The sequence below is a fragment of the Sphaerodactylus townsendi genome, linkage group LG04 (genome assembly GCF_021028975.2).
Source record: "Sphaerodactylus townsendi isolate TG3544 linkage group LG04, MPM_Stown_v2.3, whole genome shotgun sequence".
NCBI classification, from domain to species: Eukaryota; Metazoa; Chordata; class Lepidosauria; order Squamata; family Sphaerodactylidae; genus Sphaerodactylus; species Sphaerodactylus townsendi.
The window spans coordinates 39,354,600-39,375,691 of NC_059428.1; the positions used below are offsets into that span (position 1 = coordinate 39,354,600).

The 21,092-nt window shown below is 41.3% G+C and overlaps 1 protein-coding gene across 3 annotated transcripts; it reads left to right on the plus strand.

The window, feature by feature from the left end:
- The first annotated feature begins 95 nt into the window (after nucleotides 1–95).
- On the plus strand, nucleotides 96–20,898 carry CCDC191 (coiled-coil domain containing 191). Of its 3 annotated transcripts, none has more exons than XM_048493574.1 (17): nucleotides 96–247; nucleotides 1,115–1,153; nucleotides 1,630–1,771; nucleotides 3,455–3,598; nucleotides 4,409–4,587; nucleotides 5,290–5,513; nucleotides 6,655–6,817; nucleotides 7,464–7,654; nucleotides 9,254–9,494; nucleotides 9,931–10,415; nucleotides 11,069–11,145; nucleotides 14,636–14,718; nucleotides 16,303–16,404; nucleotides 17,033–17,176; nucleotides 17,988–18,140; nucleotides 19,164–19,318; nucleotides 20,043–20,898. In XM_048493574.1, the coding sequence occupies exons 1-17, from the start codon at nucleotides 176–178 to the stop codon at nucleotides 20,173–20,175; spliced, it is 2,727 nt and encodes a 908-aa protein (XP_048349531.1). In that variant the 5' UTR covers nucleotides 96–175; the 3' UTR covers nucleotides 20,176–20,898. The 3 variants fall into 3 exon arrangements, with proteins under 3 accessions (XP_048349531.1, XP_048349532.1, XP_048349534.1); XM_048493575.1 differs by having other exon boundaries at nucleotides 1,633–1,771; XM_048493577.1 differs by lacking the exon at nucleotides 16,303–16,404.
- The last annotated feature ends 194 nt before the right edge of the window (nucleotides 20,899–21,092 follow it).

Here is a 21,092-nt window from a genome sequence, read left to right on the forward strand (position 1 = left end):
GTGCATTATGGGTCTTGTCGTTTCTGTTCCCCTTTTGTTTGCTGAACTGCTTGCGCGGTAGAACTTCACTTCCCATCATTCCCTGTGCGCTCCTATGGCAAGCTCTTGAGTGAGCCGAGGTGAAAGACGGAGGTGAAAGACGGAGGAGAAAGCCCTGGTCTTTTTGGCTTTTTCGATGGCGGTTATGTACCCTCGTCCCGGCCTATATCGTTGGCGGCGTCTCGCTCAGCCTCCTTCAAGAGAGAAGGTAGGAAGAAGGTTCTGCCGCAGGCTGATCGGTGTTCCCACCCTCAGTCTGCGCAGCCATTCAATCACAGCTTAGTATTTGTTTTATTAGTACGCTTTTCATACGCTTTAATCCCGCGCTGCAAGAGCTCACAATGATGTGCATCATTCTGCCCATCTCCAATTTATCCTCACAACAACCTTGTGAGGTAGGTTAGGCTGATTAAGAATGCGTGGCCCAAGATTACCCTGCAAGCTTTCATGTCAGAGTGGGGCTTTAAACGTAGGTTTCCCAGATCATGGACTAATACCCTAACCCCACACTATCAAGATGACTGTGCTAGAGTCGTCACTGATCCAACCCAAGCAACGCCTTTTTGCAAGTCAGTACCTGAGTGGAAAAGCTAATATGGATAATGAATCAGGAGCTGGGAAGACAAGGGTTCAAAGCCGCACTCATCTGTGCAGCTCATTATTTGACTTTGTCACAGTCACCATCGCTCAGTCTAATCTAAATTACTGGGCTAAAAGGGTGATGGGAAATGTCAGTGCTTTGAACTGTTGGAGGAAGGGCTGATAAAAATTCAAAAAAATTATCAACATTTTATCAATTTTTATCAAAAAATTATCAAAAAAATCAAACTGCTGTTCGTCAAAAGAGAACCCAGCAGGAATGGGCTTTTTCAGCTGGTTTAGTTGTGACAATTATGAAACTGCAGCACAAACAATAGTCTTGCCAGCATTTCACTCAGTTTCTATAGCAAAAGGAGGTAGGAGTCTGGACATACAAGGGTTCACAGTCTTGTATGTTTAAAGAGGACCTTTCCTTTTATTTTAATAGCAACATTAAAAGGAATGCTGTATGTTTCACTTGTGGTTTTTTTTCCAGACAAAATTCAACGCTGACAGTGTGGAGCACTGGATTAAGGTAAGAGGAAATTCAGTGGTACGCAGCCTGCTTGTTATCTTTGCAGTAAATCCAATTGAAGTCAGTGTTGTTTATATTCAATCTAAAGGCTGCAAATGTGTGTATTTTTATACATGAGTCACGATCATAATTTCTGAGTAATAATGGGGTGGGTTTTGGCTGTAGTGTACTTCCAGACACACTTCCTTAGAAGTAAATTACATTAAAAATAATCTTGCAGATCTTTCCAATGAATTCAATAAAAACATTCATCCCTGTAGCCTAGTTCTGTCTGCTTTTACTGTCAATGGTTTCCCCCAGCTTCTAGCAAAAGTCTTTCTGAGTCCTGTGCGATATTTTTAGCTAGACTTGTCAGGAATTAAACCTGGCACCTGATGCATTCAAGACAGTACTGCTGACTCAGCTGTAGGACATGGTCTCTACACCCCCCTCCTTTTACTATAGCACCTATTATATTTTTAAAAATTCTTTCCTAGCAGGTGGAACAAGCCTCTGAATTTGCTGTCTCTGAAGCCTTTTCCTTAAAAAAGAAACCTTATTCTCAAAGCCTTCATGGCTTGGTGCTGGATTTGGAGAGAGAAGAGCACTTGCAAGAACATGACGAGGCATATGCAGAAGGTATAGTGTAAATGAAACTCTGTTGTCTCCAGCTACTCAAGAATACCACCTGATCATCTGTCTATATTCATGACTTGTGCTCTAGAGAGTTTTAAGTCCAAACAGAGGAATGATCATAGGATTTTGGATATTCTTTTTTTCATGCAAAAAGCTGACCCCTCTCCCCAGTACTGTACTGTAAATTATTGTTTGAGAATTCTTGCTCCCGGATATGCTGGGGATTGGCTTCCCATGCTGACATCAGCGATGAGTGGTAATGGTGGAAGGGACAATTGCATCAACATAGCAAAGCAGTTCTATAAGTTATGCTGAAGATTGCTGCTGATGAAATAGCTGTCAGAAACATAAACAACAGCAGTAATATAAACAATGTCAACCAAAATATTGTTAAAAGGTTATAAATTACCAGTGAATCATTTGGGTTATATTTTATTTTTATTGATCAATTTTATGGATTTCCTTCGACCTAACATTTGTTTCCTGTATTGTATATGCTTTTTAATCTGTTTTTTATTATTGTTGTACTGTTGTCTATGCCAATAAAGGCTTGCTTCTGTAAGTAGAATCAAGATCAATTTTATATATTTCTACTTCTTTTAGAATCAAGGCTGCTTAATGTAATGTAAAAAATACTTACATTAAATAAGGATAAAAATCATACCAGTTTTACAGTGGATATTCACAACTAGTTTTGACATTTAAAGCTCTTAACTGTTTGAAACCAGTATATCTGTGGGACCGCCTCCCTGGATAAGTCCCCCAGAGAGCTTCTCGCTCTGCCATTAACAACCTGCTAGAGTTCCCTAGTCCAAGAAGTGAATGGCTGTTCTCCACTGAAGCCTGGGCTTTTTAGCCCTTGGCCCCAGCCTGCTGGAATGCTCTGTAGAATGAGACCAGGGCCCAGCCTAAGTTATCCCAATTCCACAGAGCCTGTAAGACAGGGCTGTTCCACCAGGCCCATAGTTGAGGACAGCAACAGAGTTAAGATGTCTAAATGTCTCTTGCTGCCCCCACTTTCCTTCTTTAAAACAAAGGGTGGTGGTGTATTAGCCTATCCTGATTTGTTTTTAGTGCTATCTTTATATGATATTGTGACTTGTATTTTATGATATTTTATAAATTGTATTTTATTTATACTATTAGCTGTTCTGAGCCATTTCAGCAGGAAGAGCAAGATATGTTATATAGCAACAATAATAATAACTCAAAGAAACTTGCTTCAAAATGGCTATGTCTGTTTATACCAAACATTTCTCCCCAAGTGGCTTACATTATTCTCCTCTTCTCCATTTTATTTTCTGCAAGGGGCAGGTTCTTTATATGGGAAGGGAGTGAAAAATGTGGGTAAGATGTACTTCACCATACTTCGATCCTGTCCTATTTCTGTTTACTTTCCAAAGTTTTACAAATATTTTGGAAAGCTTTGAACGCCATTGTCTTCTCTTCTCAAAACTACAATCCTGTGAACCACTTAAGTCTGAGAGAGAAAAGGAAGTCCTGACACATGGTCACCCAGTAAACTTCGGTGGTGGAATCAGGATTCACACCTGGGTTTTCCAAATCCTGGTCACATATCGTAATCACTGGACCACAATGGTACTCTGTGCTGAGGCTTAGTTGACAACTTTTGCTTTCTATTGTTTATGCTCGCAGTAACATTGTTGGCCGTTTTTGTTAAAATAGCTCAAGAGCTGCTGAGCGATTGGATGAATTCAAAACTGAAACTGGAGCTGTCATCTGATCAAGAAGATGTTGAGTATCCAGCTGCTGTTTCTTCTTGTCCTCAGGAGCCCCCTCCTGGCTTTCAGAAGTATGACAAATTTGACGGTAAGGACTTGATTTGATTTCAGACTTACATTTACAAGCTGATTCTGTGCCTGTTTACTCAGAAGTTATTTTCCTTGAATCCAGTAGAACTTACTCTCCAATAAGTGTGTTTATGCTTGCAGCCACAGAGGATAGTAGTTGTTGAGTCCACTTGGTTTCATGCATATGCATTTAAAGTTACAAAGTCAAGGAAGTAATAAAAAGTCTATGGATCTTTGTTGATAAGTTTACTTCTGATACTGAAATTGCTGTGTTTATGACACAGCATTTTGGTCCCTCACTAAGAACACACTTCAACACAAGCTGTAGTAAATGTCAAATTCTGCAAGGCAATTTTATCTTCATTTCATGACACATTTTACAAAAGGAACAGAGTACATTTACCCAGAGTGATTTAGAACATTAGATCAAACAAAAAAGAAATTGGTAAGAATAGAAAAAGAACCTCCTAAATTAAACCTATGATATTATAAATACAAAAAATACAAAAAAATAAACTAGATATTGAATTAGTAGCTTAAGGAACAGATACAAAGAGATATATTGTGGAAAATTTGAATGGCATTGGCATGGTTGGTTGGTTGGTTTACTTTTTGCTATGGTTGGTTGGTTTCCTTTTTTCATCCTCATTTGGGGGTGGGCTTTATGTTTTGCCTTTTTTCACATCTGAACTATGTCTTTTTTTTAAAAAAAAGTTAGTTTACAAGCATGTGGCCTTAGCTACACTGGGTATGGGTGGGTGAGTTAATTTTAATTTGTGACTACATTTTACAGAGGTTTTATTGCTGTAGTTTGTATCATATATTCTAGATTTGTATTGCTATTTGGAACAAGAAATAGAAAATACTACAGTGCAAGACTTTTTGCAGCATCTACTGCAAAGTGAAGTAGTGGACAGTGGGATATTGGAAGGCCTTAGAACTGAAGATTCCAAGGAGAAGAGGAAGTCCAGGGACCCCCGAATTACCATGGAGCTAAGGCATAAACAGGTGGAGTAAAGGAAGCCTGTTTCCCACAAGGAACTCTTCCTTTCTTGCTTGCTTTCAATACACCTATATTAAGGAACATGCTGTGGTAAAATGCAGGTAACAAACTCAACATAGTATTGGGGTTTTTTGGAGAAAGGTTTTGTCTTAAGGGACTAATTTGACTTCCCACTTACAAACTGCAGTTCTGTTGAAGTTTAAAGAGTTGGTGAATTGATGTCTAATGACAGTACTTGCATTAGTTCAGGGTCGTCTTTGTGCGTTTCCACTCACTTTAATTTATGGAAGCCGAGTCAGTTTCCCCTGCACCTGAGATTTCTGTTTTTGTGATATGCGACAGCCCTATCATCCAGGATCTGCTTGAATATTAGCTATGATCGGAATGATCACATGGAGGCATCAGTACATGTCATTGTTTGAATTATCTAAAGAGCACTGACCCTTTAGAGCAATTCAGTCCTAATGTTCTTGCCAGGATTTTACAAATCACAACAGGAGCATATCCATGGAATGCAGTTTCTGCAGCACATTTCTACATGCAATCCTGAGCCTGGGTATTGTCTAGAAATATCTCATGGGCCAAAGAAACTATTTAGGAGTAGAACATGCCTCTGAGGACAGCCACGTTCACTTAATTTTGTTTCTGAGGGACCTCCATTCATGTGCAACCCTAAATCACGACCACTCCTCTTGCTTGTTTTTTAGGTAAAAGAAAATCGCCTGAGGCACCAGAAGGCACTAGAGCTGGCAAAACAAGAGAAGGCCCTGAAAAAAGCTGCTATGTCAGAAGCTCAGAAGCAAGTGCAAGAGGAGAAGAAGAAAAAGCTCCTGAAAGCCAGGAAGGAAGAAGAGGCAATCCAAAAGCAGATGGTAAAACTGCGGAAGGAGATGGTCGAAAAAAGACTCCTCATGCAGCAAGCATGGGAAATGTAAGCTTGATGGAAAGAAAGATAGAAACCAAGTAGATTTTGGCATCATTTTTCCTAGGCACTTTATATTTATAACCCAAGTTCAACATTTTTTTTTCATTTGTGACCTGGATGGAGTGAAGTCTTGTTTCACAATGCTTACTTGTTCTAAAAAGTGCTTTTCCTAGCATGTAGTTATTTATTTAAAATATATCTGTGTTTCTTCCCCACTGATGTTGTCAAGAGTATCAACATCAGTAGGCAGGAATCTACAAAAATTGATAAAATACATAAATACATAGTAAAAATACACCATATGGCAATAAAACCTGAAGCAACTAAAAACTTCAAATATAAGCAACAGTGATACTTCATTAAAATATCAATAACAAGACAAATAGGTAAAGATATATTTGTTACTTAAGAAGCCATCAGCAGAAGCAGTCTCAACAAGTAAGAAAATCAACCAATGAATGCCTCTGAGAACACCTCAGAGTATTACTTCCTTCAGCGAGGGAGTTCTGTAAGCCTGTCTCCTTTGGCCACCTGCTACTGATGGAAGCTCACAGGACAGAACTTCAGGATTTTACACCAGTCAGAAGTTTCTAAAATGTCTTCAAGTTCAGTATCATGTAAAGTGCACTGCAATCATCTAATTGATGAGATTTCCATTGTCTGCTGTTGGTTACTGTGCACCACAAATTAGATCTGAATGTCCTTCTGACATATTGCTTTGAAGCTGTTAACCTGGTATTATTGATCCACATAATCTCAGCGATTTGGCCCTCATCAAGCCTGTTACTGTTTCTAACACTGATGAAGAATGTTTATGGCCTCAGGGATTTGTTGAAAGAGATTTGTTGAAGTATTGATGAGTATCATCTGTGTATCGATGAAATATTATTCCATTTCTAGAGGATATCTCCCAAAAGCTATTGGTACAGTGAGAAAAATGCTAGTGAAAAGGCAGTGGAGGAAGGAAACTGCTAAATTTATATCTTGGCTGTGAGTCCCCAATGCTTCACCATCTTGCTTCTAAAGTTGAGATCGTGTAGTTATTCTGTTTCTTTATGTAAGGATCTGAAACTGGTTGTGTGATGAGATGATGATTGCAAAACTGTTTTTCCCTTACTGTCTTCCTCTCATGGATTTCTTTTTTCAGGGAAAGAAAAAGACACAAATTTAAAAAAATCCAAGGGCCATTAGAAGCTGGCCTGCCTCTTGCCTTGCCTGCCCTGTCAGACGATGAGAAAGAAAGGAGAAGGAAGGAGAAAGAAAGCAGGCTGCAGAAACTGCTGAGCAAACTAGACACTGCAAATCACAAGGTGGCTTCTCATGCTCCCTCAGTGCTTTGAGCCAGATTGTGCTTTTTAACTGGGGGTTTGGGGCAAATTTTGCTAAACCAATAAAACTGCCTGTCAAGATTTGTTAGCATAGTGGAAGGCCACTTGTAGAGACTGCTGAATAGTCTTTAAGAAAAGAAGCAAGGGCCATGAGTGTAACAAGCAGAATTTCCCTGTGTTGGAAGGAGCTGAGTTTTTCCTTGTGGTTCAAAAGCCTATAATCATTCTGGTTGTGCACACGTGGTTCTCTTTCAAGAGCCTCTCAAGGCAGTTTACGGACAAGTATACTGTATGCTTAGAAACTGAGTCCTTCAGTTCTAATTGCTTCTTTCCAGAAGAGCTCTTGTTCTCTCTCTGTCTCCTTCTGAAGGCTGGCTTATCGTCATTTCTTCCTGAGGGGCTTCTAGTCCTTTCAACACAAGAGAAAGAGAGAGAAACACATATGCCAGTTTTGTAACAGTTTGGCTATGTCAGTTCTGTGTGTTTGAACTGGAACAGAAAGTGGAAGAATGCACGATAACAAACCACTTGCTATTGGAAAAGACACATTTGTTTAACTTTAACTGACTTTGGGCCTACTGAACATGAAGAGATATAGTGATTGCTTTTGTAAACTTTCTCCTTGTAGTGCTTGCAAAGATATTTCTCTGCCTGGTATAAGCTTATTCTGGATCTCAGGATCAAGCTGGGGAAAGCCCGAGCCCTCGCAGACTGGAAGTGCCAACTGAAGGCTTTGCGAGCCTGGAGAGATTACACTTGGTCCCAGAAGATGGAGCAGGAGACTCAGATAATGGAGAGTCAGCTGCGGACTCAAAACAGGTAGCAGCATTTAGTGCAGAATTTTCTCCCATGGCAAATGTCCTAGGAATACATTTAGTTCTGTTTTGGGTCCTGTACCATCCTTAGACGTTTTTAGTTCTTGAAATGAAAAGTTAAAGAGACCTCAGTATTTTAAAAAACTCACAGAGATGCATGCCTTTAGAATCATCTGTCCAAATAACAAATAAAATTGTGTCTAAAAATCAGGTAGGTTCCTCCTTTCCTGTAAAACAAATCTACAAAGGATGGTACTATATACTTTTGTAACCTTTGTTGTGTGTATATATTGAAACCCATCAAAATTTCTACTCCCCGTGTTTCCCCGAAAATCAGACAGGGTCTGATATTAATTTTTGCACCAAAAGATGCGTTAGAGCTTATATTCAGGGGATGTCTTATTTTTTCCCCATGATTTTGCACCTCCCCCCCCCGCCCCTGCGACCAGATCAGCTGCGCCGGGTAATCTGTTACTAGGGCTTATATTTCAAGCATCCTCCAAAAATCTTGAAAAATCATGCTAGGGCTTATTTTGGGGGTAAGTCTTATTTTCGGGGAAACAGGGTAGTTGTCCTTATTTCCTCTTGCCTTTGTGCTATAAACATGACCCTGAGCCCACGTGGCCTCATCTTGCTGCTGTGGCCTGTTGCAAGTCATTGTAGAGAAAGGTTGCACAGGCCACATGCTATCCTGGCCGACTGAACTCATAGGGAGTCAGATTATAGCTGCAAGCGGGCACAGACATGAGAGAGGGAGAAAACGGTTTTGCTCTGAGTCCAGATGGTCAAGCCCAAAGCAGGATTGAGAGGAGACAGTCAAGGGCTGAAGTCAAGGGCTGGGTCAGGTCAGGCAATCCGGTCTGAGTTCTGAGAGCAGGTGCGACAAAAAGCTGTCAGGCTTTCAACGACATTGCTCCTGCAACTTCCACTTCCAAGAGCCATCTCTTACACGTCTGTGCTGTGGCTTAGTCTTGATACTGAACTGACTCACAGAATTTCCTGCAATGCCTCTGGGCCTCCCAAGTATGTCTTTTAGAGCGCAGTTCCTGCCAGTCATGGATTCTAAGCTTTCTCACTGGTTCAAGTGAGCTGGGTGGGCTGTTAGTTCTTGCCTCAGCATTCGGACCTCCTGCTCTCAGCTTGTATGTGAGCCAACTTTGTCTCTGTTCTGTGAGGCTCCTGGCTGCTCTTGAGACTCAACCAGCTGGGGCTCTGGTGAGGCGTGTCACTCTGCCAGTACTCCTTGCCCAAGGAAACCTGGCCAGCTGACTCTGGGCCTATGACACATGCTTTAAATTGGCTTCACCAGGCCTAATGTCTCACTTAGGAAATAGGCTTCTATGGCAACAACCTCAAGTTAACAGCAGCTGGGGTTCTTAACCACAATTCCCAACTTGTTATTTTTTTATTTTTAAAAACATCTCTTAATAACCAAGTATTTAACATTTATTTGCTGATCTTTGTCTTAAAGGAGCACCAGTCCAGAGAAATAAAGTGTTCTAATTGTCAAATTCCAAGACAGGTTCCAAAAAGAACCCCCAAAACATCATCACGAGAGCTGATCATTAACACCAATAGTCATTTTTTTACGTTCGCTTTCTAGGAACAACCAGTTGGCAACAGAGTTTAATCGGAAATGCATTTTGCACCATTATTTTGCTGAATGGCAGTGTTGGAGTCGAATGGAAATTGAAAAGAGAGAGCTGCAGTTGAAAAAGGAGGAAACAAAGAGGAAAATGGCAAAATTCCTGGAGGAAGTGGCCCAGGGGAAAAATTCTACCAATCGCTCATGGAATGCTGGAGAGACAGAAGAAGCTCAGGATCAATCTCAGAGACATAGAGAAGTAACTTTTAATTTTCCTGATTTTACTGTCTGTTTTTATTTATTTTTACACAAACATTGATCAGCATTTCAAAGCATAGACCTATCAAAAAAGAAGTTGGCGACTGACCTGGGGTCAGCTCTCTTCTGCCCTCCCCACAAAGTGATGCTTTCTGTCTGTGCTGTCCCTCTGCCAAGAAGGTCTCACTGTGGATGATTTTGTTGGATGAGAAACAGAGCCTTGGTCTCACCACACCCTTCTCAAAGAGGCTCTGACCCCAGCCCTGGTAGGGGAAGGGGGGGATAGAGCTGCAAGATACAGGAATGAAAAGTCCGAGATGTTTAGGGACGGCCTGGGGAGGACAGGGACCTCAGTGGGGCACAGCCCATAGAGTCCACCCTCCAAAGCCTCCATTTTCTTGGTGTTAATAATTAGCATGAGGCTTGTTCTCTTCCAGGTGGCTGAAATACTCCTTTTAGTGAAGAAGCCCACCACCGAAAATATGGAGAGAGTAAATTCCTGTTCTCCTGAGATGGGCCAGAACTGTAATATTCCTCCACCAAAACCCAAATGGGCATGGCAGGTCAACCAGAAGCATGCTGCTTTGAATGCCCGGGACCAGGCCACATTCAACGGCCTAACGAGAAGTTCCACACGGCCTGTCAGTTCTCCAAGTCCCAAAGTGGTGCATAACTGGTTGAGGCCCTTTGAGCACCGCTACGCCTGCCAGAAGCAGCTGATTGAAGACCAGCAACGGCAACTTCAAGAGCAGCAAGAACTGATACTTGAACTTCAGGGAAATCAGAGTCTAAAGAAGACTCAGGAGGAAGTTGGGCAAGCCACAGCTGTGGCCAGGGCACTTGGCAATCCTGCTCCAAAAATGAGAGAAGGAAAACAGTTGAGAGAAAATCAGTCTGATTACAAAACTACCGAAGCTTTAAGGTACAGCGCCAGCAACATAAATAGCCATTTCTCTGGTAGCTGTGTAAGGCCTGGTTGGGACATCAGCCTCAAAGGCGCACCGTAATGTGTTTAACATAGTGTTTGAGACATCAGATGGTGTACTGGGAGTAAACATGCTGAATCAAATGGGCCAGGCTTGATTCTTTTTGCATTGTTTGAATATTTTGATCCAATACATCTTAGATTGCTACTATTATTATACCATAATAATACTATAAGTAGCAGATATGTTACAGAGGTTTTATTTATTTATTGGTCTTATAGACCGCCCTCCCCCAAGGGGCTCAGGAATTGGAGGAATAAACAACACTATATTTATGGCTATTGACACCATTCTTTCCTAGTGAAGTAGGGAACTGTTATTACTGCTGTTCGGGATCTTTTGGAATCTGGTCTATATTTGAAAACAGCTGGAGTGAGCAGTCGGTAATCACTTCTAATTTTTTTGCTGTATTCTAGGTCTCTTTGGCCCCTTCCGCACACGCAAAACAATGCATTTTCAAACCACTTTCACAACTGTTTGCAAGTGGATTTTGCTATTCCGCACAGCTTCAAAGAACACTGAAAGCAGTTTGAAAGTGCATTATTCTGCATGTGCAGAATGAGCCAAAATTTCATTTTCTCTGTTTCAGGGCAGAAAATAACCAACCAGCTGCTAAAAACCGGAAGAATCTGAAGGTGTCATCCTCTGCTCATCCTTTAGTCAAAGGTATATTTTTCACTTGGAGTTCCAAGTATCTGCGTCAAGTTTTAGTCCCGTAAAGCACATTCTAAAATGTTCTTGGAAGACGTTTGAATCCACTCAATTTGGACTTCAACCAATCAGAAAAAGGTTCAAAATGGCATGAATTTACTGAAAAGCCCATTCACATTGTTTTTGTTGCGTAAAACATAGATGTGAGCATGCAGTTCTTTAGAAGCAATCTTATGCATATTTACCTCAGAATAAACCCTATTGATCACAGTGTAATTTATGCATACTCAGGAGATTTCATGGCGAATGGTACAGCTAAAAGGTTTTTGCCCTTATTTTAAAAGGATTTCCTGATGGAAGAAAGAAACAGTAACTGTCAAAGTCTTTAGAATGTTTAATTAGTAGAACTAGATTTCCATTAATGTCTGGAAGGTAAAAAAAGAAGCTTTGAGAACTTTTAATTTTATTTGGACTGTGACAGTTTATTTTAAATTCAATAAACCTTTCCTTCCTTTTTTGAAGATATTGACTTAATAGCATTTTAAGTAGACAGTCTAGGACTACTATTATTGTGATGTCATAGGATGGTCCTACATTCTCTGACTTCCTGCTAACCAATGAGAAAACTCAGACAGATTAGCATTGCGGTTAATAGTAGTTCTGTTGTCTAATGTGTCTGACTTTTTTAACTGGTAAGAAAACTGTTCATCTTAGTTGCCTCAAGATGGTGGTTATGGGGAAGTGAGGTGAGACAAGCTCTTCAAAATGATTCAGGATACCTTGCTTTAATATTTTAAATCTGTGGTCTCAAGTTCGATCTGCAATATCATATTTTCTCAGCGTGAGGAATGCATTTATAATAGACCAAATGGGATTCTAAATCTACTGTGATGGTATCATTTCAGATACGGGCAAAGAGGGAGACTGATTTCAAATACGAGCAAAGAGGGACACTGATGAAAATACTTATTGCCTGTTGTTAACTAGTTGAATGGATCTACCCTGAGGGAGAGCAAATCATGATCTCATCTTTAAGTTTAATACCTGGATCTAGTTTGCTGGTTTTGGGCTCTATATCCAGTTAACATATCATTCAAAATTGATTAATCTGCAGTACACACAGAAATGGGTGCTGATGATGTGGATCATGTTGTCCAAAGTCCAAATCCTAAATGATGGGGCTTCCCCAAAGTCCACATCCTGATGATGTGGATCATGTTGTCCAAAGTCCAAATCGGGTGAGACTGTAACCATCTTTGATGGTTACTCTCTGAATTGTAGGACTGAGCAGTAGTATCCAAGATCTCTCAAAATGTTTGATCGTACCTAGTGTTGACACAAAACACGAAGAATGTCCAGATCGCTTTCAGAACGACAAAAACTAAAATCTAGTATAATGGCAAGAGAACTGGACCAAGGAAACACAGTTTCAGATTCCCAGTCAGGCAAGATCCATTCATATCTCTCATCCTAGCTTACCTCACAAGGTGGTTGTTAGAAAAAGGGGAGGGGAGAATGCCCTTTTAAGTTTCCATTAGGAAAAAATAAGAAATAAATAAAATCAACCTGATGTTTTGTGAAAAAAGATATAGACTGATCCCAGGTAATCTGTTTTGAGTGCAAGTAAGAAAGGCAGATTATAAATAACATAATTAAGAGAGGCACAGTAAAGCCCATCACTATGACATCTTGAAGAAGAAGAGTTTGGATTTATATCCCACCTTTCTCTCCTGTAAGGAGGCTCAAAGGAGCTTACAAACTTCTTTTCCTCCCCTCCCCACAACAGACACCTTATGAGATAGGTAGAACTGAGAGAGTTCCAAAGAACTGTGACTAGCCCAAGGTCACCCAGCAGGAATGTAGGAGTGGGGAAACAAAAAGTGGGGAATAAAACCTGATTCTCCAGATTAAAGTCTACCTGCTCATAACCACTGCACCACGCTGGCTGTCCCTAAGAGAGAGAGATTTGCTCCCTAAGATGAGATGCTTACCTTGATTCGTAATTCATAGCAGTACTAACCACCTTTATTGTAATCCCCGACCTTGGATGGCACATTTACTTTTACCTGCTTCCTGTGAGGATCTCTCTAGAGACTTATTTGTCAAATGCAACTCCTAAAATTCTTTTTAATGTATTTAATATGCTACCTTTTGACCAAAAAAGTTTCCAAGGTGGTTGGCCATAAAACCAATATAAGAGGTTTCCAAACTTTGTCCAGGAGGTTTCTAGGACTAGGAGGTCAGGGGGGAGGAGGTCAGTTTTAGAACAAGGGGGCAACAATCAAAACGACACCCCACACAGGTCCTGGCAGACCTCACCTCACATAATATCGATTATCACAGGAAAGGCACCCTGTCTGGATCTCAGAGCTGGGCAAGTTGATAGAGGTAGATCTTCAGGTATTTTGGTGCAGCCCAGTAAAGGTCTTAGTAGCTTTACTGAACTGTACCAGCAATCTGGCCTGAGCCTGAATTTAAATAATTAGCCAGTTCAGCTGATACAGTAGTGGGATGATGCATTCATTACAGCAAGTATCCTCTTGGTGCATTTTTTACTATACTGGCATTTTTGAACCATCTTCCTGGGCAGCCCCATAAAGAGCATGTTACAATAATATAATCTGGATGTTACCAGTCCTATGGAATTGTGGCCACATTTGTGTCCTCTGGGTTTGCTACCCAAACAGACCTGTTTATCCAGCAATAAAGAGCATCCAGGAACACCCTCAAACTGTGTATTTGTTCCTTTAGGAGGAGCATTACCCCATCCAGAAAACTTTTATTCCTGATTCAGTGTGTGTTCTGTTTTGTCCAGACTACACATCAGTTTATTCACCTTCCTTCAGTCCTTCACTACCTGCAGACACTGATTTAGAACTTCCATTGCCACCACAGAATTAGAGGGAAATAGGGAGGAAGAAAGCACTGCATATTGATAGCTCTGAGCCTGGAATCTCTCTGAATTGCTTCCGTTGAATGTTATGTAACATAGGGAGCAAAACCTCATGGTACCCTATAAGCCAAAGGTGCAAATAGATAATGGAGAATGTTACAATAATGAAAATTTACTTAGATGTGCTGTCATGGTTAATCTAATTTTGGTGCCCGTATACCTTTTGTGTCCCTTCTCCAAAAAGCTGCACCAAAAGCTTTGAAGAAATATGTATAGAGTGGATGCTGTTTGGGATGATGAATGAGAGGAGATTTAATTGTGTCTGCCAGCAACCATTATACACATTCATGACACTAGCAAGCACAGCTGAATCCTACATTCCCACAATTTTGTTTCATGTTTGAGAAAGTATCATCAAGTCCTGGTTATCCAGTTCCCTGCTGTATTCTGCTTGTCGAAGTGGAATATTGAGTTAGACGATCCATCGTTCCAATTCAGATGGCAGGTCTAGCGTTCTTTAAACAGGAAATTTGCAAAGCCATGTTACATATTCTTAGCGTCCAGAAGCATCATTTGCTGTAATTCTTATGCCCCATGTTCCTCATTCTGTAGCTATGGAAGAGAGAGCAATTGAAAGAGCAGAACGGAGGAAGAAATTGGAGGAAGCAAAGAAGAAACATGAAGAGGAAAGACTGGTAAGTAAAACTGAAGGAAGCCTACTACTCTGATGAATGTCTTAAGAATACATGGTTAAAGAAGAGGGAAGGAGAAAGGGCCACACCAACCACAGGAGTTAAATAATAAGAATCCCAATTTGCAAGTATAATTTATTATTAAATGGGAAAAAAGTTGTTTAAGAGCACTATCTCAGATAGGGATAACAAAAATGAGTTGGGGGATTCCTATTATTTCTCTTGCTTAAGGTTTCTTCTATAATAGATAATGTTACACCCTGAAGGACATTAGTGTAGAGTGACACAACATCTATTGTTACCAAAAGGATTTTCCTGTTTAAATTCGGTGTACTCTCCAGCTTATACAAATGGTCAAGGGAAAAGTCAATATATTTGGATCCAAGGTCAAGAATAGAGTTGGAACCAGAGATACCGTAGTAGGTCTGCTTGGAGAAAGAAAAATATTTTTGGTAGAATGTAAAATATTGGGGTTCTAGGGTCAGCATTATCAAGGAAATATCTTTCCTTAGGTATATTGTATCCCATAATATGACCTTCCTCCAATATCGTTATAATGTTACATTGAATTGATGGATCTGGATTGTTTTATATGAGGTATAATATAACGAATTATTAAGTTGCTGAAGGCAACAGCAGTACAAGGTTAAAAGAATGGCTAGCTAAATGCTCTGGAAGGCTTACAAGCAAGGCATGATGGCTCACCGCCCAGAGCCCTCCGGGGACGGGGCGGGATAGAAACCTAAAGCATAAATAAATAAATAAATAAATAAATAAATAAAACGCCTTCATCTCCCGTTGTCCGGTTTTCATAGGTATACTGCCTTGCAAAATGCCGTTTTCATGACTGTTGCTAAAGCTATTCTTTGTGAGCAGTGACCATTATTCAGGCAAAGGGACGCATGAGCCAGTACGATGCTCTGGCATGGAGGAAAATAGTTCTCATGTATCTTTACTTCCTTGAGTGAAGTGTAACTCAAGTGGCCTAGTGTCATGGCCCTCTAATATCTCAACTAAGGCCTTGCCATATTTCATCTGGGTCAGTCCTACAGGGCAGCCCTGAAAATTGTTTTTGTTGACTCCATCTTGTACAAGTCTGTCTCTTTTCTCACTTAGTAATGGTTTCTGCAGCTGGGAGTGGGGTGAGGTTTTGGTCATCTGTTTCTCCAAGGTTCTGACTGAGGAACGTGTGTCTGTGAACCTTCCTGCCCAAAGGTGATGTGGGAATGTTGTGTCTATGGTGGGGGATATAATACTTTGCCTGCTTTAATGTTTTCAGTTCTGACAAAAAAATCTTCAGCTTTTCTATGCTTTTATCAATAAACAAGAATTCTACTTTCAAAGTACCAATTTGTTTATTGGACAAGTCCAGGGTTGTTACACCTGGAGCATTAACAGCAGAGTCCTATGTAGTTACTCCAGCCTAGGTCCACTGAAATCGTAAGATTGCAATTAAGTTTACCAGGCATACATTCCGACACTAATCCCTATTTAAGCCAAGTGTATAGCCTGCAAATTCTGGGCTTCTTTGTCAGAAAATTTAAATATGCTGGGACTGGCCTGCTTAATACTTCAATCCATTTCAAGGCCCAGCTGAAGGCTGAAGAAGAGGAGCGTCAGAGGCAAGAAGCAGCAGAAAAAGAGGCTCAGCTGGAGCAAAGGCGGGAGGAGAAGAGACTACAGAAAATGGTGAACAGAATATTGTGTTTGCTTTGATTACACAGGTTGGGTATTAGTGAATTCTAATCATTCCTGACCTCATGCCCTGGAGAAGTCGATCTGCCCTTAGCGTAGTGAAAACCATTCCTGCCATTTGCATTCTCTTCTTGCAGAGGCCTTTCTATATATTTTTTTCAGAATTACACTAGCAGTCTCCATGTGAAATCATATCCAGATTCCCCCTGTAATGAAATTAGGCAGGTTTAGTATTGCTGAGGTGGATGGTGGGGGTTAATGGGAATAGCCTTACACTGTTAGGAGAAGAAGATATGTGTACAGCCTATGAAGGAAAAGGGGAAACTGACAGACCATTCAAGATCATACAAGTAGGAGAGACTGTTGTGAAGGAACTGGCACTGGCCAATAAAGCTTATGACTCTAGTGCAACCACTGTCCCCATTAGAAAATAGAGAGAGAAATAATGTTTGTTCACCAGCAACTGAAGCTGGAGGTCTGAATGCCAGGAAATCGCTCTTCTCAATGTGACCTGGAGCCACATCATTTAGTGTACCAAGAAAACTATATCTGGAAGTGCACAAAGACTAAGAATGTTTTTGGTCAGGTCATGAGTTGATCTCTTCCACTTCCTAAAATGCAGAAAGAACTGGAAAAGCAAAAAAGGCTGGAGAAGGACCAGCAGCTCTTACTGGAAGCAAAGGAGCATTATGTGAAAGCCCTGCTTAAACACTGGGGGCTGGAGCCCTGGAAAAGGCTGATGGTGCAAACTCAGCAAAATATGATGGTAAGTGCAGAGTAAAAATGAAAGAAACATTGGGTAATCCTCAGTCAGAGAATCATAGAATGAAAGTTCCTGCCCATCAAATCAAGATTTCTCAGAGCAGTGTCTGCTTGTCTGAGTCTGGCAGAATCCCAACCCTTTTCCCTGACTGACTGGTGCATCTTGGATGTTTAGATTATGCAAACACTCCTGGCTTTAGTCTGTTTCTTAGGAGAAATGAAAGAGCAGCCAGAGTTAATTACAAAGGGAGCTGTGGAGAAACAACAGTGTAGAATGCAGCTTCACTTGTAGTTCACGCTCCAATCAATGGGAGGCAATCTGTCACATGATACTATTAAGTGTTATTTAAAAGATTATAGACTTTTCATTTCAGATAAGTTTTTATCTGCAATGTTGCGTCTCTTAATTCCCTTATGCATTGTCATGTTTCTAGTGCTATGTTAGGCTGTGCTTTTAGTATTCTCTGTCTTAAGCTTTGAACAACGGGTTAGAAATTTTAATCAACTTTCTAAATAAGCAATATTTATCTGCATTGACACACTGTCAGGAGCATCTGCGAATCCAAACCTGGCAGCACAATAGTAAGGAAAATGCAGTCCTTTTGTTGCACTACAGTTAGAAAGAAGCCGTGATTAGAATATTTGCTCTGCAAATAAAATTGCAGTAAAATATGAAATTGTGAATGGGAATACCAAAAGCATATGCTGGTGGAGGTAGGAGCTATAGCTGTAAACTTGATAGGGTTGCTGCCGGTGTCTGTGGCTGCTGCCCACAGCTATCGTGTATCTCTCTGACCCTTCTTGATTCCACTCAGGTGGCAGAAAGGCATTACTGCCTTGAATTGCAGAGAAAATGTTTGCTTTCCTGGCTGCAGCATACGCAAGAAACTCTTGCTAGAAAAACAGCTCAGGCTGAGAAGCTCTATGTTTGTCTTCTACTGAAAAGGTGCTTGAGCAGCTGGATAAAGGTAAGCAAGAGAAAACATTGATTTCTGAAGCCGCTTTTCCTCCTAAAACTGGTGACTCTGACAAGGAATTTTAATCTGGGGGTTCGGGAGCACCACTGGGGCAAGCTTCTTTTCCTTACCACTAGGCTAGATGTGTGAAGAGATTGGCTGGCAGAATATCCAACAGCCAATATGTCCATGCTGGGAATATCATGCCACACTTATTCTTGGACTTTGGATATACGGAACCTGGGGTGGGATTAGGAGTTTGTATGGAGGAATGGGTAACTGAAAGCCTGAATTGTAGTCCTTTACATTATTTTGGTACTACCCTATAAGTGGGACTTTGTGCTCCTTTCTTGTGTAGTAACCGGTAGCAGAGCACAAGTACGCAGGTCCCCCAACCTGATTTCCAGGGTGCTTGGATAAGCGTAGAGTCTGGCTGACCTTGCCCCTCCCACACTGAATGAGAAAAAACCCTGAAAGCTGAGACAGTCGGCTTGCCAAACTCTATTCAGTGCAAAAGGAGCAGCAGTGGCGTAGGAGGTTAAGAGCTCGTGTATCTAATCTGGAGGAACCGGGTTTGATTCCCAGCTCTGCCGCCTGAGCTGTGGAGGCTTATCTGGGGAATTCAGATTAGCCTGTGCACTCCCACACACGCCAGCTGGGTGACCTTGGGCTAGTCACAGCTTCTTGGAGCTCTCTCAGCCCCACCTACCTCACAGGGTGTTTGTTGTGAGGGGGGAAGGGCAAGGAGATTGTCAGCCCCTTTGAGTCTCCTGCAGGAGAGAAAGGGGGGATAGAAATCCAAACTCTTCTTCTTCTTCTTCTTATATAAAATAACAAATACACATAGCATCAATCTCCAACAATGTATTACTCTGGCTGTTCTGTTTCAAATGTACTGGTTCTTTGGTTGGCTTTCTTCTGAATTTGGCCTCTTGTCACTGTCGATTTGCACCTCCCCCAACCCCAACCCCCGCCAAAAAACTATGCTGCTGTATGCGTTGGTGAAATTATCTTTTTCTTGGATCTGCTTCCCAGTATAAGGATTATGCATCTGCTTTGGAAGAACGTGCAAACAAGTTCCATGAGACATCTCTGAAGAAGACTGCCCTTGGGACATGGCTGGACACATTTAATAAAGAGAAATATGCATTGTGGGAGAAACAAAAGATTGCAGACCAATACAGCGTCAGGTAATTATATACTTCATATATGGTTTTTGCTCAAGTCTGGGCCCCGGTGGCTGCCTAAGGTCTCCACAGATCTTCACCTGGCACATGCCACCCACCTGGCTTTCCTATCACCTGGAAAGCCAGGTGGGCTTTCCCACTCTCAGTTCAACAGCTGCACCACCTGGCCTTTGTAAGAATTGCCCACTGAGAGGGCCAGGGCTCAGTACCGAGTTCTCCCCTCTGTGTCTGTCTAGCATCTGGTTACCACAGGGACAACTTACTACGTATTGTCAAAGGCTTTCACAGCCGGACACAACTGGTTGTCGTGGGGTTTCCGAGCTAAGCCTCCAGCTGGGGCTGTTTTGTGTTTTCTGGCCCATATGGACATGGACTGTTGGTTTTAGCTCCTAACATTTCACCTGCATCTATGGCTGGCATCTCCAAAGGCATGCCTCAGTAAGATGTGTTAAACCCACAAAAGCCAGTTGATTTTGGCAGTGAAAGCCTTTAACAATACAAAAATGAATTTCTCCTACTGATACGAATGTGAGGCTGTTTCCTGGAGAGTCACAACAGCATTTTTGTTTGATGTTTTGAAAGACCTTGGCCTGGTAAAATCGTTCTGCTATATCTAGCCTGTAGAACTTGGGGTAAAATGGTAGTATCCTGGAAAAGTTTATGTAGCATTTGGACGTCAGTTTTAATTTTGGCCTGTGTTTTTATCTCCCCCTCTACCCAAATACAGGAGAGTAACACTGATTACATTCAGGGCCTGGCAACAGTTCCCAGTGTTGATGAAAGAGGAAAGGGAGAAAGAAGAAAGACTACAACAGTTGAGAAAGAGGGTCACTGAAATTCTTCCAGACTTCCAGACATGACAAAGTGGGTTCCAAGCCCTCGAGACAGCTCAGGTTGGATGAGAACGGCGTTCATGTGCATCACATCTTTCCCTGGTTGAGAACAAATCCATGGAGCTGTTCTAGGAAATGCTAGACCTCTGTACCTCTCCTTGTCTCTATCCACTGCAGCAACATCTTGGATTCTCAGGGGAGAGATCATATTGAACATCCAAGTTACTGTTTTATTGTCCACGTATCTGCAACGGTGGCTTACTTCCTATGCACAAATGTGAACCTGTTGTCACAACCTTTACACACACACAAAGCTGCATCAAGCATCACCTCTGTGATGTTATTTCACAAAGCAGGAGTAAGGGGGTGAATGCGACAGTCCTATAAATGGCCAATCAGAACAGAAGTTGCGCAGTTGGACTTACATCATGGATAGAACTTTCACATGTACTCCCCTCTGTTGTGAGATTTTCCCCATGGGAAGTGGAGCATGCTTTACGCACACATATACATATTTTACATATGCATAAAGTACAAGGAAAACTTATAGCAAGTGAACCGACATAACAGAAGGCTGAGAAAGGTTGTATCCTATTTGTTGTGATAACTGCATTCCTCTGACTATAAGATCAAGAACTTAATTGGCTGAAGCTGCAACTTCACTTCTGGTTGCAGGCCTTTTATTATCATTCTCTTTACTTTGGGCTTGACATGACATAGTTGGATCTCAATAAATTTCCCCTTTACACAGCCAAGCATTTTTCATTGCCTTTGCATTGAAGAAATTCAGGGACTCCAAATATTATTTGAAAAATTCTGACAGCTCCTTTATCATAGTTGTTGGCCATGTAATAAAGTGGGGGATTTCCCTTAAGTATAGACAACAATGTATTATGTCTGGCTGGCTCGGACCCCGATCTTCTGTCAGGCAGAGCCTTCTGCCT

Bases quoted from the DNA above. Each gene is read 5' to 3' on its own strand.
- CCDC191 (XM_048493574.1), top strand. From the start codon at position 176: ATGGCGGTTATGTACCCTCGTCCCGGCCTATATCGTTGGCGGCGTCTC. The intron at 4,588-5,289 runs GTGGAGTAAAGG...CTTGTTTTTTAG, and splicing joins TGGAGCTAAGGCATAAACAG to GTAAAAGAAAATCGCCTGAG. The intron at 5,514-6,654 runs GTAAGCTTGATG...TTCTTTTTTCAG, and splicing joins ATGCAGCAAGCATGGGAAAT to GGAAAGAAAAAGACACAAAT.